The sequence below is a fragment of the Thermobia domestica genome, chromosome 15 (assembly GCF_964235325.1).
Source record: "Thermobia domestica chromosome 15, izTheDome1.hap1.1, whole genome shotgun sequence".
Taxonomy (NCBI): domain Eukaryota; kingdom Metazoa; phylum Arthropoda; class Insecta; order Zygentoma; family Lepismatidae; genus Thermobia; species Thermobia domestica.
Genome location: NC_137468.1, coordinates 122518172 through 122535689, shown reverse-complemented (window position 1 = coordinate 122535689; position 17518 = coordinate 122518172). Strand labels below are relative to the sequence as shown.

General features: G+C 36.5%; 1 protein-coding gene across 1 annotated transcript; it reads left to right on the top strand.

Annotated features, from left to right (window-relative positions):
- Window positions 1–915: 915 nt before the first annotated feature.
- LOC145671604 (histone-lysine N-methyltransferase SETMAR-like) lies at window positions 916–1440 on the top strand. The gene has a single exon (XM_081740796.1). The coding sequence runs from the start codon at window positions 916–918 to the stop codon at window positions 1438–1440; it is 525 nt and encodes a 174-aa protein (XP_081596922.1).
- The last annotated feature ends 16078 nt before the right edge of the window (window positions 1441–17518 follow it).

Sequence of the window (17518 nt, the reverse complement as noted above, 5' to 3'; positions counted from 1 at the left end):
TCCTTCTTGGTCTTGGTATTGTTTACACTACCAAAGATTATCAATTACGATGGTCGTTCCGAAAGTAATGCCTCCTACTTTTTTGTTGAAACTAATGGAGATACATAAATAGCAACAGCACAGCTAAAAAGAGTAATATTTGAGCTACAGACTGTCATTTATCCACATAGTTCCCACCACTCGTTATATACTTTTGCCAACGATGAACCAGAGCCTTCATGTCGCGCTTGTAAAAATCAGCATTCCACGGACTGTCTTACGGATTCCGGCTCGTAGTGATGACACCACGTGTCATCTCCAGTGACGATGCTATCTAGAAAATTGTCACGCTCAGCTTCGTATTGGTCCAGCAGGTCCCGACAAATTTCCATTCGCTTAGTTTTGTGATCTTCTGTAAGCATCAGATTTTGCGATAACCAAGATGTTTCAGTATTTTCTCCAAGACCTTATAACCGACATTCAGCTCTGTACACATTCTTTTTTCAACTTCATCATAAATTTAAAACGCATTACTTCAACAAATTAAGCATTGCCCACAATTTTCTTAGATACACACACACAGAAAGGAAAACGCAATTCCTTGTATATTGTCGAAAATAGTATTCTAATATTGATCTATTAGTTTCAGAATTATTGAAAAATGAAGATAGTTGTACAGAAAATGACTTTAGCTTGCAATTTTAAAATTTCGCTATCGAAAATAAAATTGTTGTCACGAGAAATTGATGACATGATTTTTAGCTGTCAGAATGTATGAGAATCGTTCCGAAATTAATGCCTCCTATTTTTTGTGTTGACTTTGTATGTCCGTGCCAGATGTCGTTGGTGTAATGCTAATGCTTGAACCTTCCTCTTTTATTTGCACCTGGTCCCTTTGTTCTGCGGTAGTTGGCGCCAGCATAGCAGTGTTCCAAAATGGAGCCTGATACGCATGTGCGTATAAAACAACGATGTGTGCTTGAATTCCTCACTACTGAAGTAATTGCGCCGATTGAAATCCATCGACGCTTGGTAAAGGTTTATGGAGACGGTACAATAGACGTGAGCAATTTGAGGCGATGGGAACGGCATTTTCAAGGTGGTGAAAAAGGTGTTCATGACAAGCCACCGCCCGTTCGATTCTGCACAGCGGTCATCCCTTGCAATGAAGAGCGTCTTGATCAACTTATCCATGCTGATCACCGGATAACGACCACAGAATTGTGTACAAAGCTGAATGTCGGCTATAATACCTTGGAAAAAATGCGCAAAGTCTGTGCGAGATGGGTGCCGTGGATGCTTACAGAAGATCACAAAACTCAGCGAATGGAAATTTGTCGGGACCTGCTGAACCAATACGAAGCTGAACGTGACAATTTTCTGGATAGCATCGTCATTGGAGATGACACGTGGTGTCATCACTACGAGAAGGAATCCAAAAGACATTTCATGGAATGCTAATTTTTACAAGCGCGACATGAAGGCTCTGGTTCATTTTTGGCAAAAGTGTATAACGAATGGTAGGAATTATGTGGATAAATGACAGTCTGTAGCTCAAATATTGATCTGTTCAGCTGTGCTATTGTTGCTTATAATCTCCATTAGTTTCCTTAAAAAAAATGAGGTATTCCTTTCAGAACGACCCTCGTAATTGATAATCTTTGGTAGTGTAAACATTCTTTGTGTTAAGCAACTTATGAAAAGGTACTCATTCTCTACTGGATGAAAAAATCTTGTTTCACGACAATTACCAAAATAATAATAATAATAATAATAATAATAATAATAATAATAATAATAATAATAATAATAATAATAATAATAATAAAATACAAGAGACATGATTTAAATAAAATCCATTTCATTTATTTTACATTCACGTGATTTATTGAAAGAGTACTCTAAATAACCCTTGATAACATCCAGCCGCGAACTGTAGGCCAGCTTTCTAAGATCTCTCCACTGTTTAAATAGTTCTAAATTTTAAAGTCTTTTAAAGATACTTCTCACCTGTGCACTTAGTAATCTTCTATTCGTTTTATTTCTAGACAAATTTTAGATCTCCCAGACCCAGAGTATATTGTTTTGATAAGCAACCCATAGTCCGCATACACTGTAACTACTATTTTAAAATTCGAACAGAAATTATTATCTTTGTGTACACTATGTACACAAATAACACACCTTCTCCTTGACCTCCAACTTTACAGTTGATAAAATAACACTTATCCCACTTGATGTGTTTCTACAAAAGGCAGTGCTTAAATTCGTGATGAAAAGGTACCGGGGCCCTTCCTGGATATATATATGTATGTATGTATATGTGTGTGTGTACGGTTTAGTCAAATCTTGTAACTTAAATTCCAGGCACTTCCATATTAAATAGAGTTGCGAAAAATTATGAAAATACAAATCAAACAAATCTCATGACAACATATTTTCACATAATTTTTATGTGAATAATAATATCAAAATAGCTGAACTTACCTCTTATAAGACAATGGAAGCAGTTAAGTCACAATAGTTTCCATAAAGCTTCTTCGATTTGTCTTCTTCTGCCTCCTGTCTCTTCTTGCAACTTGAGAGGGCGGTGTTTCCCCCTTGGGATATCCAGTACTTAACGTACGGGAGGGGAGCCCAGTGTGACAATAGCGGACCATTAATATTTATTGTCATTAAAAATGACACACTTTCAACCGGTAGCGCGTTTCTAGTTGGGTGACAACATTATTCATTACACTGAAACCCAGCTCACACTCAGCATTGCTGACTGGTACCGTTTGCACACACTGCATTAGAACCTTCATTGCCCCCAAGACCTGCCTGCCTCCACTATCCTTAAAGTCGCGATAAGCTTGAATAGTTTCTCGAAAACACAAAGAAAACAATTCACACAATTCTTTCAAGTCTTGTTCTCCATAATCGACATTAATATTTTCCGGCCAGTACTCAGGGTAAATAATTTTCATCATTTCGGAGTACATAGTGTCCTTCTCAGTCAGGCATCTTCTGTTCAAGTTTGTAATTACACTCTTATAGAACTGTCCTTTGTTAATTTCCGAAACGTTGTTTTTACTGCCACTCATTTTCAAGGGAACTCCTTTAAAATGTTCTCTTTTATGGCTCTCTGTACTTCTCTCCAGTATATGTCTCCTCTCTCTTTGTGGGCCTTAAACACCTCGATTGTTCTGTATATGAGCTTTTTTGCCTTCGGTAGGGATATAGTCTTTTCTTGCAAGGGCTCTGAAAGGCTAGAAAGCTGACACAAGACATCCATCATTATTCCCAAACTTGTGATGAAGTGACTTTCTTCAAGCATATTTATTAGCCCTAGAAACGTTGATTTCTCTCTCCGATCGCGATTTTCATCCGTAGCAGCATTAACAAAGAAATGATACAATGACGAATATCCTTTCCATACGGACTCCACAGCTCAAAAACTTGATGCCATCCAGCAAACTGACAAAATTTTTCCCAATTTCGTTAGGTTGCTACATAATTGTTGAGCGCATTTAACTCGTGCTGATTTTTTGGAGACATACTGAAAGTTAAATATATTTTATCAAGAAACGCTACAAAATGGTTTGTTGCTGTAACGTCATTCAATGCATCATGAACTGCAAGCTCAAGCCGATGATTTACGCAATGCCATGTTACAATACGAGGGAAGTCTTGTTTCACCAATGTTGCTACACCTGCTCGTTTCCCTAGCATTACTGAGGTTCCATCCGTACACAAACCAATCAAGATATCCTGGAGCTATTCTTTACTCAATCCTTGCTTCTCAAGGCATTCCATGAGTGAGTTCTTAATATCAATCGCCTTGGTCCTTTCTAAAGGAATGAAATCGAAGAATATTGTTGTGACAGCTCCATCATTTATTGTCCCTTGCAAATACACTATAAGCACAGTTTGGTTAGCTACTGTGGTACTTTCGTCTAGAAGAATGGGAATTTTGGTTCTACGATCAATAATGTTATTTACAATTTTGTGTCTCATTTCTTTCGCGATATGATGTACTATTTCTGTACAACTGACATTACTCTGCAAAGTGCTCCCAATATCTAACCCGTTAAGCATTTGTAGATCGATCAATTTCGGATAATCTAAAAAATATGATTGTGTTTTGCAATGTGCATTTGCGAAACGCGCGACATGTGACTTCCTATGCGGTTGTATTCTTCTTCTCCATATACCTTTCCGCAGTAGATCATCACATCTACTTTTAAGAATTTCTTCCGCTTTTGTGTGTGCTTTTGAATCTCTATGCTCATAAATAGAGACCGGATGTTAGGCAAAATGCCTATTCTTTAATATAAAAGGTATGATCAAAAATAACGTTTTAAAGTATATAAAGGGGGTTATAGTTTCGATTTAAGCCAATTTTATTTTGCCTATTTCGACCTTTACTGCCTAAATAATTGCTTTAGTGTCTAATGTTGCCTATTCTATGCATTTTCTTCAAAGTAAGCCTTCATTGGAAAAATATATAATTTATATAACATAAATAATACATACATATATACGTATATTAGGTGTTTGTAAACACAAGCACGTGGTACGTTACAATATATACACAGGGTGAACTTCAAAGATGTACACATATTTCCGAGGTGATGAATGATATCAAAAGAAGACAAAAAGTTCTCTTGTAGTTTGTCGAATTCTTTGTCGTGTGCGAGTGATAATGATGCCAACTTGGAATCGAAAATCGAATATTGACAATCGGACTGGAACAGATAGATGTGGACCTACGTTGGGAGGTGATTCGTGACATGAAAAGAAGACAAAAAATCCTGTTGCCTGTGGAATTCCGCATCGTGTACGATTGACAGGGGTGCCAACTTGGAATCGAAAATCGAATCCTGACAATTGGAACGGAACAGATAGATGTGCACATACGTTAGGAGGTGATTCGTGACATGAAAAGAAGACAAAAAGTCCTCTTGAATGTCACGAATCACCTCCCGAAGTAAGTGCACATCTTTCAGGTTTACCCAGTATATATGGAATGCATAGCAAGCTTCGTTTTTATATATGCAATAAAAGAAGATATTGACAAAGAAGTATGTTTCTATATTCTTTGAGCATTATTTATGACGAATCTATTTCTTAATGGTATTGAGTATTTATTTTCATTATTTCGAACTACATTTTAGTGCCTATTGTACTGCCTATTTTTTAAATTTTTAGTGCCTATTTGCCTGCCTATTTTCTAGGTTTTTAGTGCCTAAACATCCGGTCTCTACTCATACATTTTCTTTCTGAGCTGCTTTTGCTGATCAGCTTTACAACGTTCCTCTTTAATACGAATCAAGGCTTTTGCCCACTCTGGTGCAATATGAATACCCTGCTCAGAAAAACACATACCTAGAGTCTGTACTTTCTTACACGTCATGCATCCTAATGCCCCACTGTTATAAAATAACCAAGAGTATTTACCTTTAAATTGTAGTCATTGCTCATGTGTCCAACAAGCCGGTATGCCCTCCATTTTGTTTGATTCGTTATCTTTGTGTTCACTACAACTCTTAGAAAATTTTCGGAAGCTTCAGAATTATTTTCACACACTACATGAAGACTGTCACTACACTTTCATTTCGCATCACTCGCATCCGTGTTGTCCGAATTATTCTTACGTTTAAAAAATGTTCCAATGTACTTTTCCATTGTTGATACGAGTAATTATATGTATATATATATATATATATATATATATATATATATATATATATATATATATATATATATATATATATATATATATATATATATAACACTTGTCTTATACACAACAATGCGAGTACGAAGTCCACGAAACCTTTTTCACCTTGTTATTAAATTTATCTAGTTAAACTGTACTGTTCATCAGTTTCACGTCAGCACATGCGTCTTACGCCTATATTACCGAAATGTTACTTAACCAAATAACCAGTAACGAAACCAAAATATCGCGAACAAACGCACAACTATCGCACCGGACTTAACTATCGTCGTCTTATCCTGCACTAAAGAGCGCAACTAACGAACTTTTCGGGTTCAAAAAAGAAAAGTTTCTAAATAAAGTTGTCAAATTATGGGCATAGAACTCTGCAGGCGTCAAAGACTAGCAGCCGCTTCTTTGTTACCTCAGAAAAAGACTTTATTTCGGGACAGAACGAATTTTCACTTTAATGTTTTTATTGGTTTCTATTGTTGCGGCTATGAACTCATGGAAATTTGGTGGCAATAGAGACAGGAAGTGCTACATGGCCAATGATCCCTCTTTCTCCACGGAAATGACCTGCCACCAAAACCGATATTGAAAATAAATATAAGGGATCTCGGACCTTTCTTTTCGGTTTCAGCAAGGAGCAATCTTCTCTCAATGGAGCCTGCATATGGCACCTATCAAGAAGGAGGTTTGTTATGAGGTTTTCATTTTCTACTTCTCTGTTTAGCTTTCTTTCTTTGACCTCTTGTTTCTAAAAATTAAGTAGCCTCACATGGTTCAACCTTTCCATCCGACAGGCTTTGATGTTAGTTTATAGAAATTTTTGCCAAAGCTGCCGCCGTCACTTGTACATACACAACTATGTGAGAAGGACAAAAAGGTTATCACTTGTGGTGTGAGGTGGAAAATTTTCCGCTATATTTTTTCCGGAAAATTTTCCGTTCTAATAAAATATCAGTAATCAAGTAACAATTCCTAAGCAATCATAAAATTGGTTGAATTCATGTATAGAAATGTTAAAAAGTGAAAGATCGTTTAAGGAATCTGAAAATTTCCATGGTTCAGACAATTTTCAGTACTATGTAAGAACAAATGAAACAGTTTTTCATTAATCGAAATATTTTCTCCTATATGGAAAAAATTAATAACTTTGATAAATCGGAAAAGTTTCATCATTTTGAAGCAAAAAGTAAAACAACTTTTTGTGAATCGGAAAGTTTTATTTTTCTGTAGAAACAAGTGAAAGGAATTTTCATAGATCGGAAAAGTTTCATCACGATGTACAAACAAGTGGAAAAAACTATTTATATCCCGTGAGCTTTGGGTATTATGTATAGTGATGTTAGGTGGAAAATTTTCCACTATATTTAACTGCACATAGAGCTACAAAATTGAATTTCAGTAGACGAAAGTTAGTCAGCAACAAATTATAATTTTCCAATTAGCTTTCGGGAACCGGAAAATTTTCTAATATTTCAAGTTGAGAAGTAAAAGTTTACACAGTGTTTCTCTCTCTCTCTTCCTCTGCGAGCTCCTTCGTTGCTAAGCGGTTAGGATACGCGTCTTTGGCATGTAAGACCTGGCTTCGATTCCCAGCGGGAGTTCATGTAGTTTGGATTCCACGTTAATTAGTTGGTCCCGTCTTATATAGTCTCGCTGCTGAGAGGGATGTTAAACACAAAATCAACTCAATTTAATTTTCTCTCTCTCTCTCTCTCTCTCACACACACACACACACACACACATACTGTATATATATATATAGATATAGACAGATAGATAGATAGATAGATAGATAGATAGATAGATAGATAGATAGATAGATAGATAGATAGATAGATAGATAGATAGATAGATAGATAGATAGATAGATATAGATATAGATACAGAGAGTGAGAGAGAGAGAGAGAGAGAGAGAAACACTGTATGTTTTTACTTTCCAACTTGAAATAGAAAATTTTCTGGTTTTCGAAAGCTAATTGGAAAATGATAATTTGTTGCTGTTTAACTTTCCTCTACAGGAGTTGAATTTTATAACTGAATGTGCAGTTAAATATAGTGGAAAATTTTCTCCCTAACATCACTATACATAATATCCAAAATTTTCCTGATTATGAAAAGTTTTTTCACTTGTTTCTACATCGTGATGAAAATTTCCCGATTCATGAAAATTCTTTCACTTGTTTCTACAGAGCATTAACACTATCCGATTCACAAAAAGTTGATTTACTTTTTGTTTCAAATGATCAAAATTTTCCGACTCATAAAGAGTTCTTCAATTTTTCCAAACAAGACATAAAATATTTCGATCCATGAAAAATTGTTTCACTTGTTCCTACATAGTACGGAAAATTGTCTGAGCAATGAAAATATTCAGATTCTTTAAACGATCTTTCACTTTTTAACATTTCTATACATGATTTCAATCAATTTTATGAATATTAAGGAACTGTTACTTGATCACTGATATTTGTTAAGAACGGAAAATTTTCCAGAAAAGTATAGAACAAACTTTTCCACCTCACATCACGGCTAAACAACGATGTAGGAATAAGTGGAGTACGTTTTATGTATCGGAAAATTTACATCACTGTACAGAATAGACAATTTTTCGATTCATGAAAAATTGTTTCACTTGTTCCTACATAGTACGGAAAATTGTCTGAGCCATGAAAATTTTCAGATTCTTTAAAAGATCTTTCACTTTTTAACATTTCTATACATGAATTCAATCGATTTTATGAATACTGAGGAATTGTTACATGATCACTTATATTTGTCAAGAACGGAAAATTTTCCGAAAAAATGTAGAAGAAACTTTTCCACCTCACACCACGGATAAATAACGACGTAGGAATAAGTGGAGTATGTTTTTATGAATCGGAAAATTTTCCGGACAATTTTCGTCACTGGTTACCACATAGCCCTCGGAAGATGTAAAATTGTAAATTGTCGGAGTGACCCCGCCTTCTCCCTCCCCCTTTTCAGCGTATCCCAAAAGAAAACAAAGAGACTGAAAGGCCTACATAAATTGACATAATCGAAAGAAACAAGAAGCTTCCCATCAGCACAAGAGCTGGATGAAATTTTTTACTTAAAATAAGTAGTATAAACATGGTGATGGACAGCGATTTGCTTTCTAAGTTTATTTAGTAAATCCGTTCTATTTCCCTTTATATTTCTTCGCTGGGATGATATTCTTATTTCAATTTTTTATCACTAATTCCGAAAAGATTTGCCTAAGATATTGAACTTAGACGGACTTCTTTCTTTTTAAAAAATTTATACTGCTAAACTGTGGTCTCCAGTTCCTGTTCTGTGTTCTGGTAACATTGAATGTGTTTGTTGTTGTCGAAAATGGAGTGCTAGGTGTAGAAGTGTGTGATGAAATAGATATTTTTTTTTACGTTTAAAAATAAAAAAAAATTGTATAGATTTAATGTTATGGAGATATTTCTGCCAGCTAACATCTGATTAAGATAACGTTATTTAAACTGTTACGACTTATTTTGATTTTAATAAAATTATAAAGGTTAAGTACAAAAAGAAGCTTTCTTGTATTCTGACTTTGCGAAAACAACACGAGTGAAGCCAGAAAGGAGGTTTTCGAAAATAATAATAATAATAATTTGCAAGCATTGGCAAACCCTACAAATTACTTTATTGCCATAGAAAGTGTAAGGAGTCAATTTTGAGTTCGCAAGATGAAATTTCCGCCTCTATAGCTTTCAGAAAAAGTGGAAAGGTAATGAGTACTCTTATTTCTTTTTTATTCTTATTTTGTAGTTTGTTTGAAGACAGCAGAAGAAAGAACTTCTTAGTTTCTGTCACTACCCTCCCCCAAGAATTTTATAGCTCAGCTATACCTCTGTTGAAAAATAAATAAATAAATAAAGCAAAGAAAACTACCAGCAGCGGCCGGAGAGAAAAGAACCTTGTTTCTTCTATTTTCTCATTCCCCGGTTGCCTTAATAATGCACTTTAATTTTACATTATGTGAGCCACCGAGCTACCGAAACATTGACAAAGGAAAGTTAAAGTACGGATTTTATCAACATTATTTCAGATGCGGAGAAAGTTTTGAAAAGCAACGAGAAAAGATCCGGGGCTCAGCCCCGGCACCCAAAAGAGTACCGGGACCGAGCCTCGGTGGACCCGGCTGAATTAAACAGGTAAAGTGAAACGGTGACATCTTTAACCTCCCTTCACCAAATCATAGATCTGTGAACATCAAATCATATAGTGTTCTTATAGTGCAAATGAAAGAGTAAGAGAGGCTGAAATGGAACAAGAAATGTAATATTTGTGAAACTTTATCGTCCTTGCAGCACACTTCGATTACCCTAAAATTTTATTTTTCTGTTTTTTACATCAAAAGGCAACATTTCCGCACTATTAGAAATAAAATTTAAAAATTCAAGGTTTTTTCGTTCCACCCTATTGGACATTATAATGCGAATGTCAAAATACCTTGATTGATTGGAGATAAACGTTCATCTTAGCATTAAGAATATTTGTGACGGAGCAGATTATTTATGGTGGGTTCTAAATTAGTTTAGTATATTAGGCACTACCACCTGGAATGGAAGTCAGGATCCCAGGTTAACTACCTGGCCAAGAAGAGGCACATGAATTGCAGAAAAAGAACCCTCTCAAATCTGTCCATCCCTCTAATGTTACCTGTAGAATTAGGCAGATTAACGTGATCCTAATAAATTTAATCAAAAGAGAAGGAAAGTCTAGGGAGTCTTGTCTCTCTTAAATTTGAATATTTTAGGGAGACACTGTGGATCAGTGATAGAGAGCTTACCTCTGGTGCGTGCGTTCCCTTGTTCGATTCCTGATGGTGGACAACATGGTGTCCGTGGGTTTTCTCGGGGTACTGCCGTTCCCTCCCACATTCTAATTCCACCAATTCTTCAATCATCATCATCCGTCTTCCTTAGACTAAAGGTCATAAACTTGGAACGTTAAACTGAAATATTTCATTTCATTTTAAATATTTTACTGTAATGAAGCAATGTTGATTTATTTGTTTGATTGCTGATTGGCGAGAAATTGTGCTTACCCGGAGTTATGATCGTTTTTTGATATTTGATGCCCTAAGACCAACTATTTTCAACACATGAGTCGTGACTCACTGACTCACTGATGGATCAGACTGAACTTTAGTATCCAGCTTAAATTTTGGAAGTATAGATAAGGGACGAATATTGCTGTATTTAACAACAAAGCGTTAGTAATTTTCAACTGGCCAAGGCGTGAGGTAGGACAGCCCAGTTGTGTCCGAAACTTTAAGGAGTGAGTTAGTGGTTCCTATGTGGGATATCAAGCATAGATACCTTGCATTGGCTGGCAGATTACATTAAGTAGCGTTGACTGCCGGCGAATAATTGGGCGATTGGAACTAGGCCGATATCAAGTAGACGTGGCGCAGGAATTCAATGTGAACAAAATATTGTATCAAGGCTGAGAAGTCGCTTCAAAAATGGACATAATAGTCAGTAGACGTCACGAAGAAGGTCGTCCAAGGAAGATGTCGGCTACCTATGTCCGTTTTCTCACAATTGCTGCCAGACGTGATCGTTAAGCGTCATTCTCTCAACTTGCAAATGATTTGTTTTAGGGAGCGTTACAACGTGTTAGTCGTGAAACTGTTCGTCAGTGGCTCAAAAAAGCAGGACTGTATGCAAAAGGATTGTATTGTGTGCGCCAATGAAACGGGAGCACAAACGTGTGCGTTACAGATGGTGTCAGGAAGAAGAAGAACCCCGTTATGTTGCATGGGGAGAAGAACAGTGGGCGCGTGTTATGTTCTCCAATGAGTTTCGATACAGCCTGTCGTCTGATTCTGATTGTACATTAGTGTGGAAAGAGCCAGGAACACGCTATCACCAAAACTTCATTGCTGAACGGCCGTCTTTTGACAATGATTCAACCATGGTATGGGGTGGGATCATGCTGGATGGGGAAACGGACCTCCATATTGTGGAACTTTGCACTCAGACGGCGCAATGGTATCGGGATGAAATTCGCCATATTGATGTACGCAATTTCCACGAGCATTTCGTCCGGAATTCCTGTTTATGGATAACAATGCCCGCCCACACCGTGCACATTTGGTGTCCGAGTATCTGGAGAACGAAGACATTACGCGCATTGCATGGACTGCATACTCGCCAGACTTTAAACCCATCGAGCATGTGTAGGATGCTCTTGAGCGGCGAATAGCGCAAGGCAATCCATTACCACGTACTCTTCCTGAACTACGAACAGTTCTCCTCGCGGAGCGGCGCCATCTTCCGTAAGACTTGATCAATACTGTGAGTTGCAGCATGGAGGCCAGATATTGTGCCTGTTTATCTGTTCGTGTTGGCCACACACCACATTGACTGCCTATGCTCTCGCACAGTTTAAGTTTTACATGTCGAGGTGTCGTGGTTCGGAACTTTCTAGCCACCCTGTACATCCCAACTCTATTGTTAACCTTTATTTGTGTTGCGTTGTGCATCTGTGCCGTCTTCCTGTTGATTATACTAGGTGCATTGATCTTGTCGTTTTGTTTTCTGCTGCTTCCTTCGACCTGCTTAAGTTTCGTAAAGCAATGCACTAAAATAGGTAGAGTAAATGAGAGGAAAAAACCAAGAAGGAAAACACGATAAAGAAGTGTTGGTAGTGCACAAGTCGTCGAGAATATCCGATTAACATATCTACAGGACTATCGATTACGTTATCATCTTTTATGCTTGTCACCAATGCCTTTATCAATAGCATGCTCCCTGTCTACTCCTTTCTCTCCGTGAGGTTTAGTGAGAATAAGGGCCGCAAACAGTGACATCACAAACATCCAGTAGGGAATTAGCGTTCTTCTCTATATGATTGAGTGAAACAAAGAAGTTCGTAGTTAATCCGATAAGAAAACAATGAATAAATTAATAAACAAAAATGTGTTAACTTCTAATTTAATCAAATAAAATTTCCAGGAGTTGATTTTTTTAATTGATAATCGTTTAAAAATTGTAAGGATTAAAAAATTAATCTTTAATTTTTTTTCATATTCTGCAAGGATTTTTTTTACTTATATCAAACACTTCAAAAGCGGTTGCATAACAGTAATTGTAGAAATAGCACATGGTATGTTGTAAGGTTTTCTCTTATATTGAAGACTGTATAATGAGTGGAAACTAAAATACAGTATATTATTATTATTATTATTATTATTATTATTATTAATAATAATAATAATAATAATAATAATAATAATAATAATAATAATAATAATAATAATAATAATAATATGCAGATGTTATATAGGTTAGTGGTAGACCAAGACATTAAACCAATACACGCCACTGAACAAAGATGGTGTAGGTACACACTGTGGTGCACGAGAAACTTCGCCTAGGTGGTTCAAGCTACCAAGTTCATATAATTTTTGGTGTTTATATATAAATCTTAGCTTAATAAATATTTATTTCACATATCTTGCTCAAGGTGGTTACTACCCCGAAGACCCCCTTGTGTATGTAAGCGGGTACGGAACATCGTTAAAGATAACACGGAATATCAAACATTGACACAGAAGTAACATAGTGTTTATAAACTACTATTGACTTAACTAATTATTGCTTCTAGATCTTTTAACTGATTTGTTAGCTTGTATTTACGTCCTTTGCCAATAGGTAGACTAGCATGAAATCCAAAATTAAAGTGATATCTGAACCACTATAGTGCGTTCCATGCTCCTATCAGAAATAAAACCAAGGAACTCGTCTGACAAAGGCACGCTTGCTAAAAACTAGGCCAGTGATGTTGACTAGCAGTTTTTGTTTTATTATTATTATTATTATTATTATTATTATTATTATTATTATTATTATTATTATTATTATTATTATTATTAATATTATTATCATTATTATTAAACTTCGGGGATATACTTCGGAGGTAGTACTGCACGTTTAAAGTGTTAATATTACAAACTGGAGTAGCGCAATTGCCAGAAATATTGGGTGAAAAGCGTCTTAAAGGTTCCAACTCACCTCATGTATGAGACGAAGTGGGAAGTTACCAAAAGAAGACGTGGCAGAGTCAGAAAGATCCACGTCTCAGGTGTAAAAGGTCCTGGGTTCGATTCCTGCTTAAGTGTTTTTGGTTTTTTTCTTTATCCAATAAAGCAACCATTTTTAACTACGAGTAAAATATTAATTCATAATATGTTTGTGAAGTTTTGTCAAGTTTCCAGTAGACGTCAGGTAATCATTTTTTTTCAAGTACTAAATGTATTGAAGTACTCATTTCAAACGGTTCATTCGATTTCCCGTGGTGATCGGACAGACAATCACTATGTCACTTTCACATATTGACCGCCTATTTAGAGCTTGTCCCCTTTCAAATTTTTTTTAGTTATTTTTTTTTCAAAGCAATCGTGAAGAATCAAAGAGTGACTTCTTATACTAAATGAGCGATCCTTAAGAAAGTAGACCCAAGCACTTGTATCATGATAGAGACGATTTATGCATGTTAATTTGGAAAAGGAAAGGAAATTATCAGGACATTCGAAACACTTCATTGATCTGCAGTATACACTTTTTGATTTATCGTTGTAAGGAAAAAGCACTACACCATTTGTTAAACAAACTTTGGCTAGCGCAATCGGTGGTGTATCATGGTGTCTGCAATAGGCATATTTCTGAAGAAGTTTGTATGTTGTAGAGAATCATATGTGTGAAATTCGGGAAAATTTCGTTTTTCCGATCACCGCCCTCTGATACATACCCCTGATTAGATATACCTGCTACCTCGTTTTCATTGTTTCACTTCTCTAATAAATGTCACTGGAATTTTTGCCTCGTTTTCACTTAACGTTTCAAACGGGTAATACGCTCTCTTTTACCACTTCTCACGTGCTGTATGCATTATTTAAAAAAAATCGTTTTACTTCGAGTGGATTCGAACTTACGTTCTTTGGATTTATGATCTAGCGTCTTAACCACCACAACAGGATCTTCGCTTCGCAAACGTTTAGGTGTTGGTATATTTGGAGGCATTTGTATTTTATGTTCCCACTTCGACAATTTTTACTCTTTTTCTCTTTGTTTACCAGCTGTGTCTGAATTTCTCTTTTGGTGTCGTCATTTATTTACACCATGCACTATTCGTACTTACACTTTGGCGCTCTGCAATGTCTTATTCAGATTAGACTTTTCTTCTTGCCCCTCAGTAAACATTTGATTTAATTCTCATATTCTTCATGGCTGGAGCGCAGGAATGCCAGACTCATAAAACAGGTACACATTTACTTCCTTGACAGACTGTACAAAGTGAATATGGGACATTGGCCACTGGGGTAGTCAGAAATGAATTCGACATCGCAAAGTGCTGTTACGTCTAACAACTACAGAATGAGTTGCTACGCAAGCCTAAGTGGGAAGAAATACTGAAGGGATCAACAATTATTCCTGTAAAATGCACCTCATATCCTTTCGGCTGTGTCTACGTGCAAATTTGAACAGTACTTATTCTGATTTAGTTTGTTCCGGAGATACCAAATTTATAATAAAATGGGGTTCTCATTTGAAAAATCAAGGTTAGGCCTCGTGGGTCCCACACAGGGCCGCACATATTTTCACAGGCACCAGCTTCCGATAGGACTGTTGATACTTTGCTACTTTTGTACCTTTCAAATTTTCAGAAAAACGCACTCTAACAGATATTTAGCTGTTCCGGAACTTTTCACCCTACTCACTCTTATAGTGTTTGCGGTCCTGTAGAGCCTGGTATTTACATCCTACAACTTTGAGCAGTACATATTCTGATTTAGTCTTTTTTCGGAAATACCGAATTTGTAATAAAATGGGGGTTCTCATTTGAAAAATCAAAGTTGGGTCCCGTGAGGCCCACACAGGGCCGCACATATTTTGACAGGCACGTGCTTCCGATAGGTCTGTTGATATCCTGCAACTTTTGTATCTTTCAAATTATCAAAAAACGCATTCTATTCGAGATATTTAGCCGTTCCGGAACTTTCGATAAGCACTATATATGTCGGATTGATTGAGGATTAAAAGAGTAATGTCGTAAATTTACGAAACTGGTATTGAAGGAGGTGGTCACAACAGTAATGACATCTTGTAGCGTTGTTAGTAACACGCACAGTCTAAATAAAGCTTCAATACCAAAAGTAGCAAGTTTTGGGGTGGATAAGTCGGTAAGACGTCTGCTTGCTGAGTGGAGCAACCCGGGTTCAAATCTGGGCTGATAAGTGTTGTTTTGTTCCGTTGAAAATACATTTCTACATTTTTGCATTTGAATTAATAATTGCGTTCTTGCATCACTTGATTATCTTAAACTAGTGGAGTTTAAGTAAAATTAGGAAGGTTAAGTTACATATATGACTGCTTTATCCGTGTGTCCAGTCCAGAGATGAAGTGGGTCAATTGGGTCAAGATGTATGAGTGGGTCACTGGGTCGTGGGTCAACAGCACATGACTTACTGCGAAACACTACCCACTGTGACCTGCTCTGACCCAACAACCCATTCTGACCCAACGATCCACTCTGACTCACCGACCGATTCATTCTGCTCAGTGCATTATAGACGGCTTCTTCTTAACACTGGTGAATTTGTTTACGTTTTACTTTCAAGGCCTCCCTCTTTATTCGTTTTTCATTTGTTTCTACTAAAGAAAGAACATCAGACAGTTTTGGATATTGATATTTGCAATTGTTATAATAGCAATAGGATTTACTACTAGGCTTTTGAGACACAGACTCTGAGTTTTTAGAGAGCTAACTACTGGAAAAAAATATTTTTGAATCACCTGTAATATATTAATTATTATATAAAAAATTGAATGTATCTATGTGTGCTTGATCATCACGGCCAAATTGCAAAGTCAAATGAAATGACTTCTGGTATATAGTTAGGCCTCAATTCCAACTTGGAAGTTATAATATGCGTATCGCTTTCATTATAATTCATATCCTATGGGGGTAGTGGTAGGATTTTTTACGAAAAATTGAGTGTCTCACAAGCCGTTCAACTTAGAGAGCTGAAATTCACTATATTAGCTTTTATTAGAAATATACAGCACATATCCTAGCATTTTTTTAAATTCTCTTTTATTAAGGGGAGGAGCATTTTCTATATATTGGAATTTGGTTGTGGGTTGATTTGTAAAAGTAATCGAAAACGATCAATATTAGTTGAGAAACATATTGATAAACAATTATTAATTGAGAAAAAAATACAGTGCTTCGCAATTTATATCTACTGCATTCTATTATAATTGCTGAAGCTTGTGTTTATTATATGGAGTGTTCAGAGCATAAAACAATCAAGTCATATTGTCTAGGAATTCGTCAAGCCCTTGACTTGGCTACTCCATCTTTCCTTTCATCCATGTATAGCCTTTGATTATTCTCTTCTTCGCCAGGATATTCTTCAGGATTCTGAATCTGAGATAAATGATTCTATCTCCCAGTGGACATCGTGCGGCGGACTCAATCTACCTGACCTTGACAAGAGAAGTTTTCAATCTTCATGGGACGCTCTTCTTATAGACTCCAGATTATCTTCTATTCTTCAGTCCTCCACCAATCCTGAAGATAAAGCACGTCTTCTTGCTACTTCTTCCCCTGAAACAGGTACCTGGTCCCCTGAAGCTATCCCATCTCCATCCTTAGGGCTGCATCTTCCCGACGAAAATTTTCGAATTGCTTGTGGGTTACGTTTGGGAGCAGATGTCTGTGAACAACACCAGTGCCCTGCTTGCGGAAGTTTAGTGAATAAGAAAGGCATACATGGCCTATTATGTCTTCATA

Bases quoted from the DNA above. Each gene is read 5' to 3' on its own strand.
- LOC145671604 (XM_081740796.1), top strand. From the start codon at position 916: ATGGAGCCTGATACGCATGTGCGTATAAAACAACGATGTGTGCTTGAA.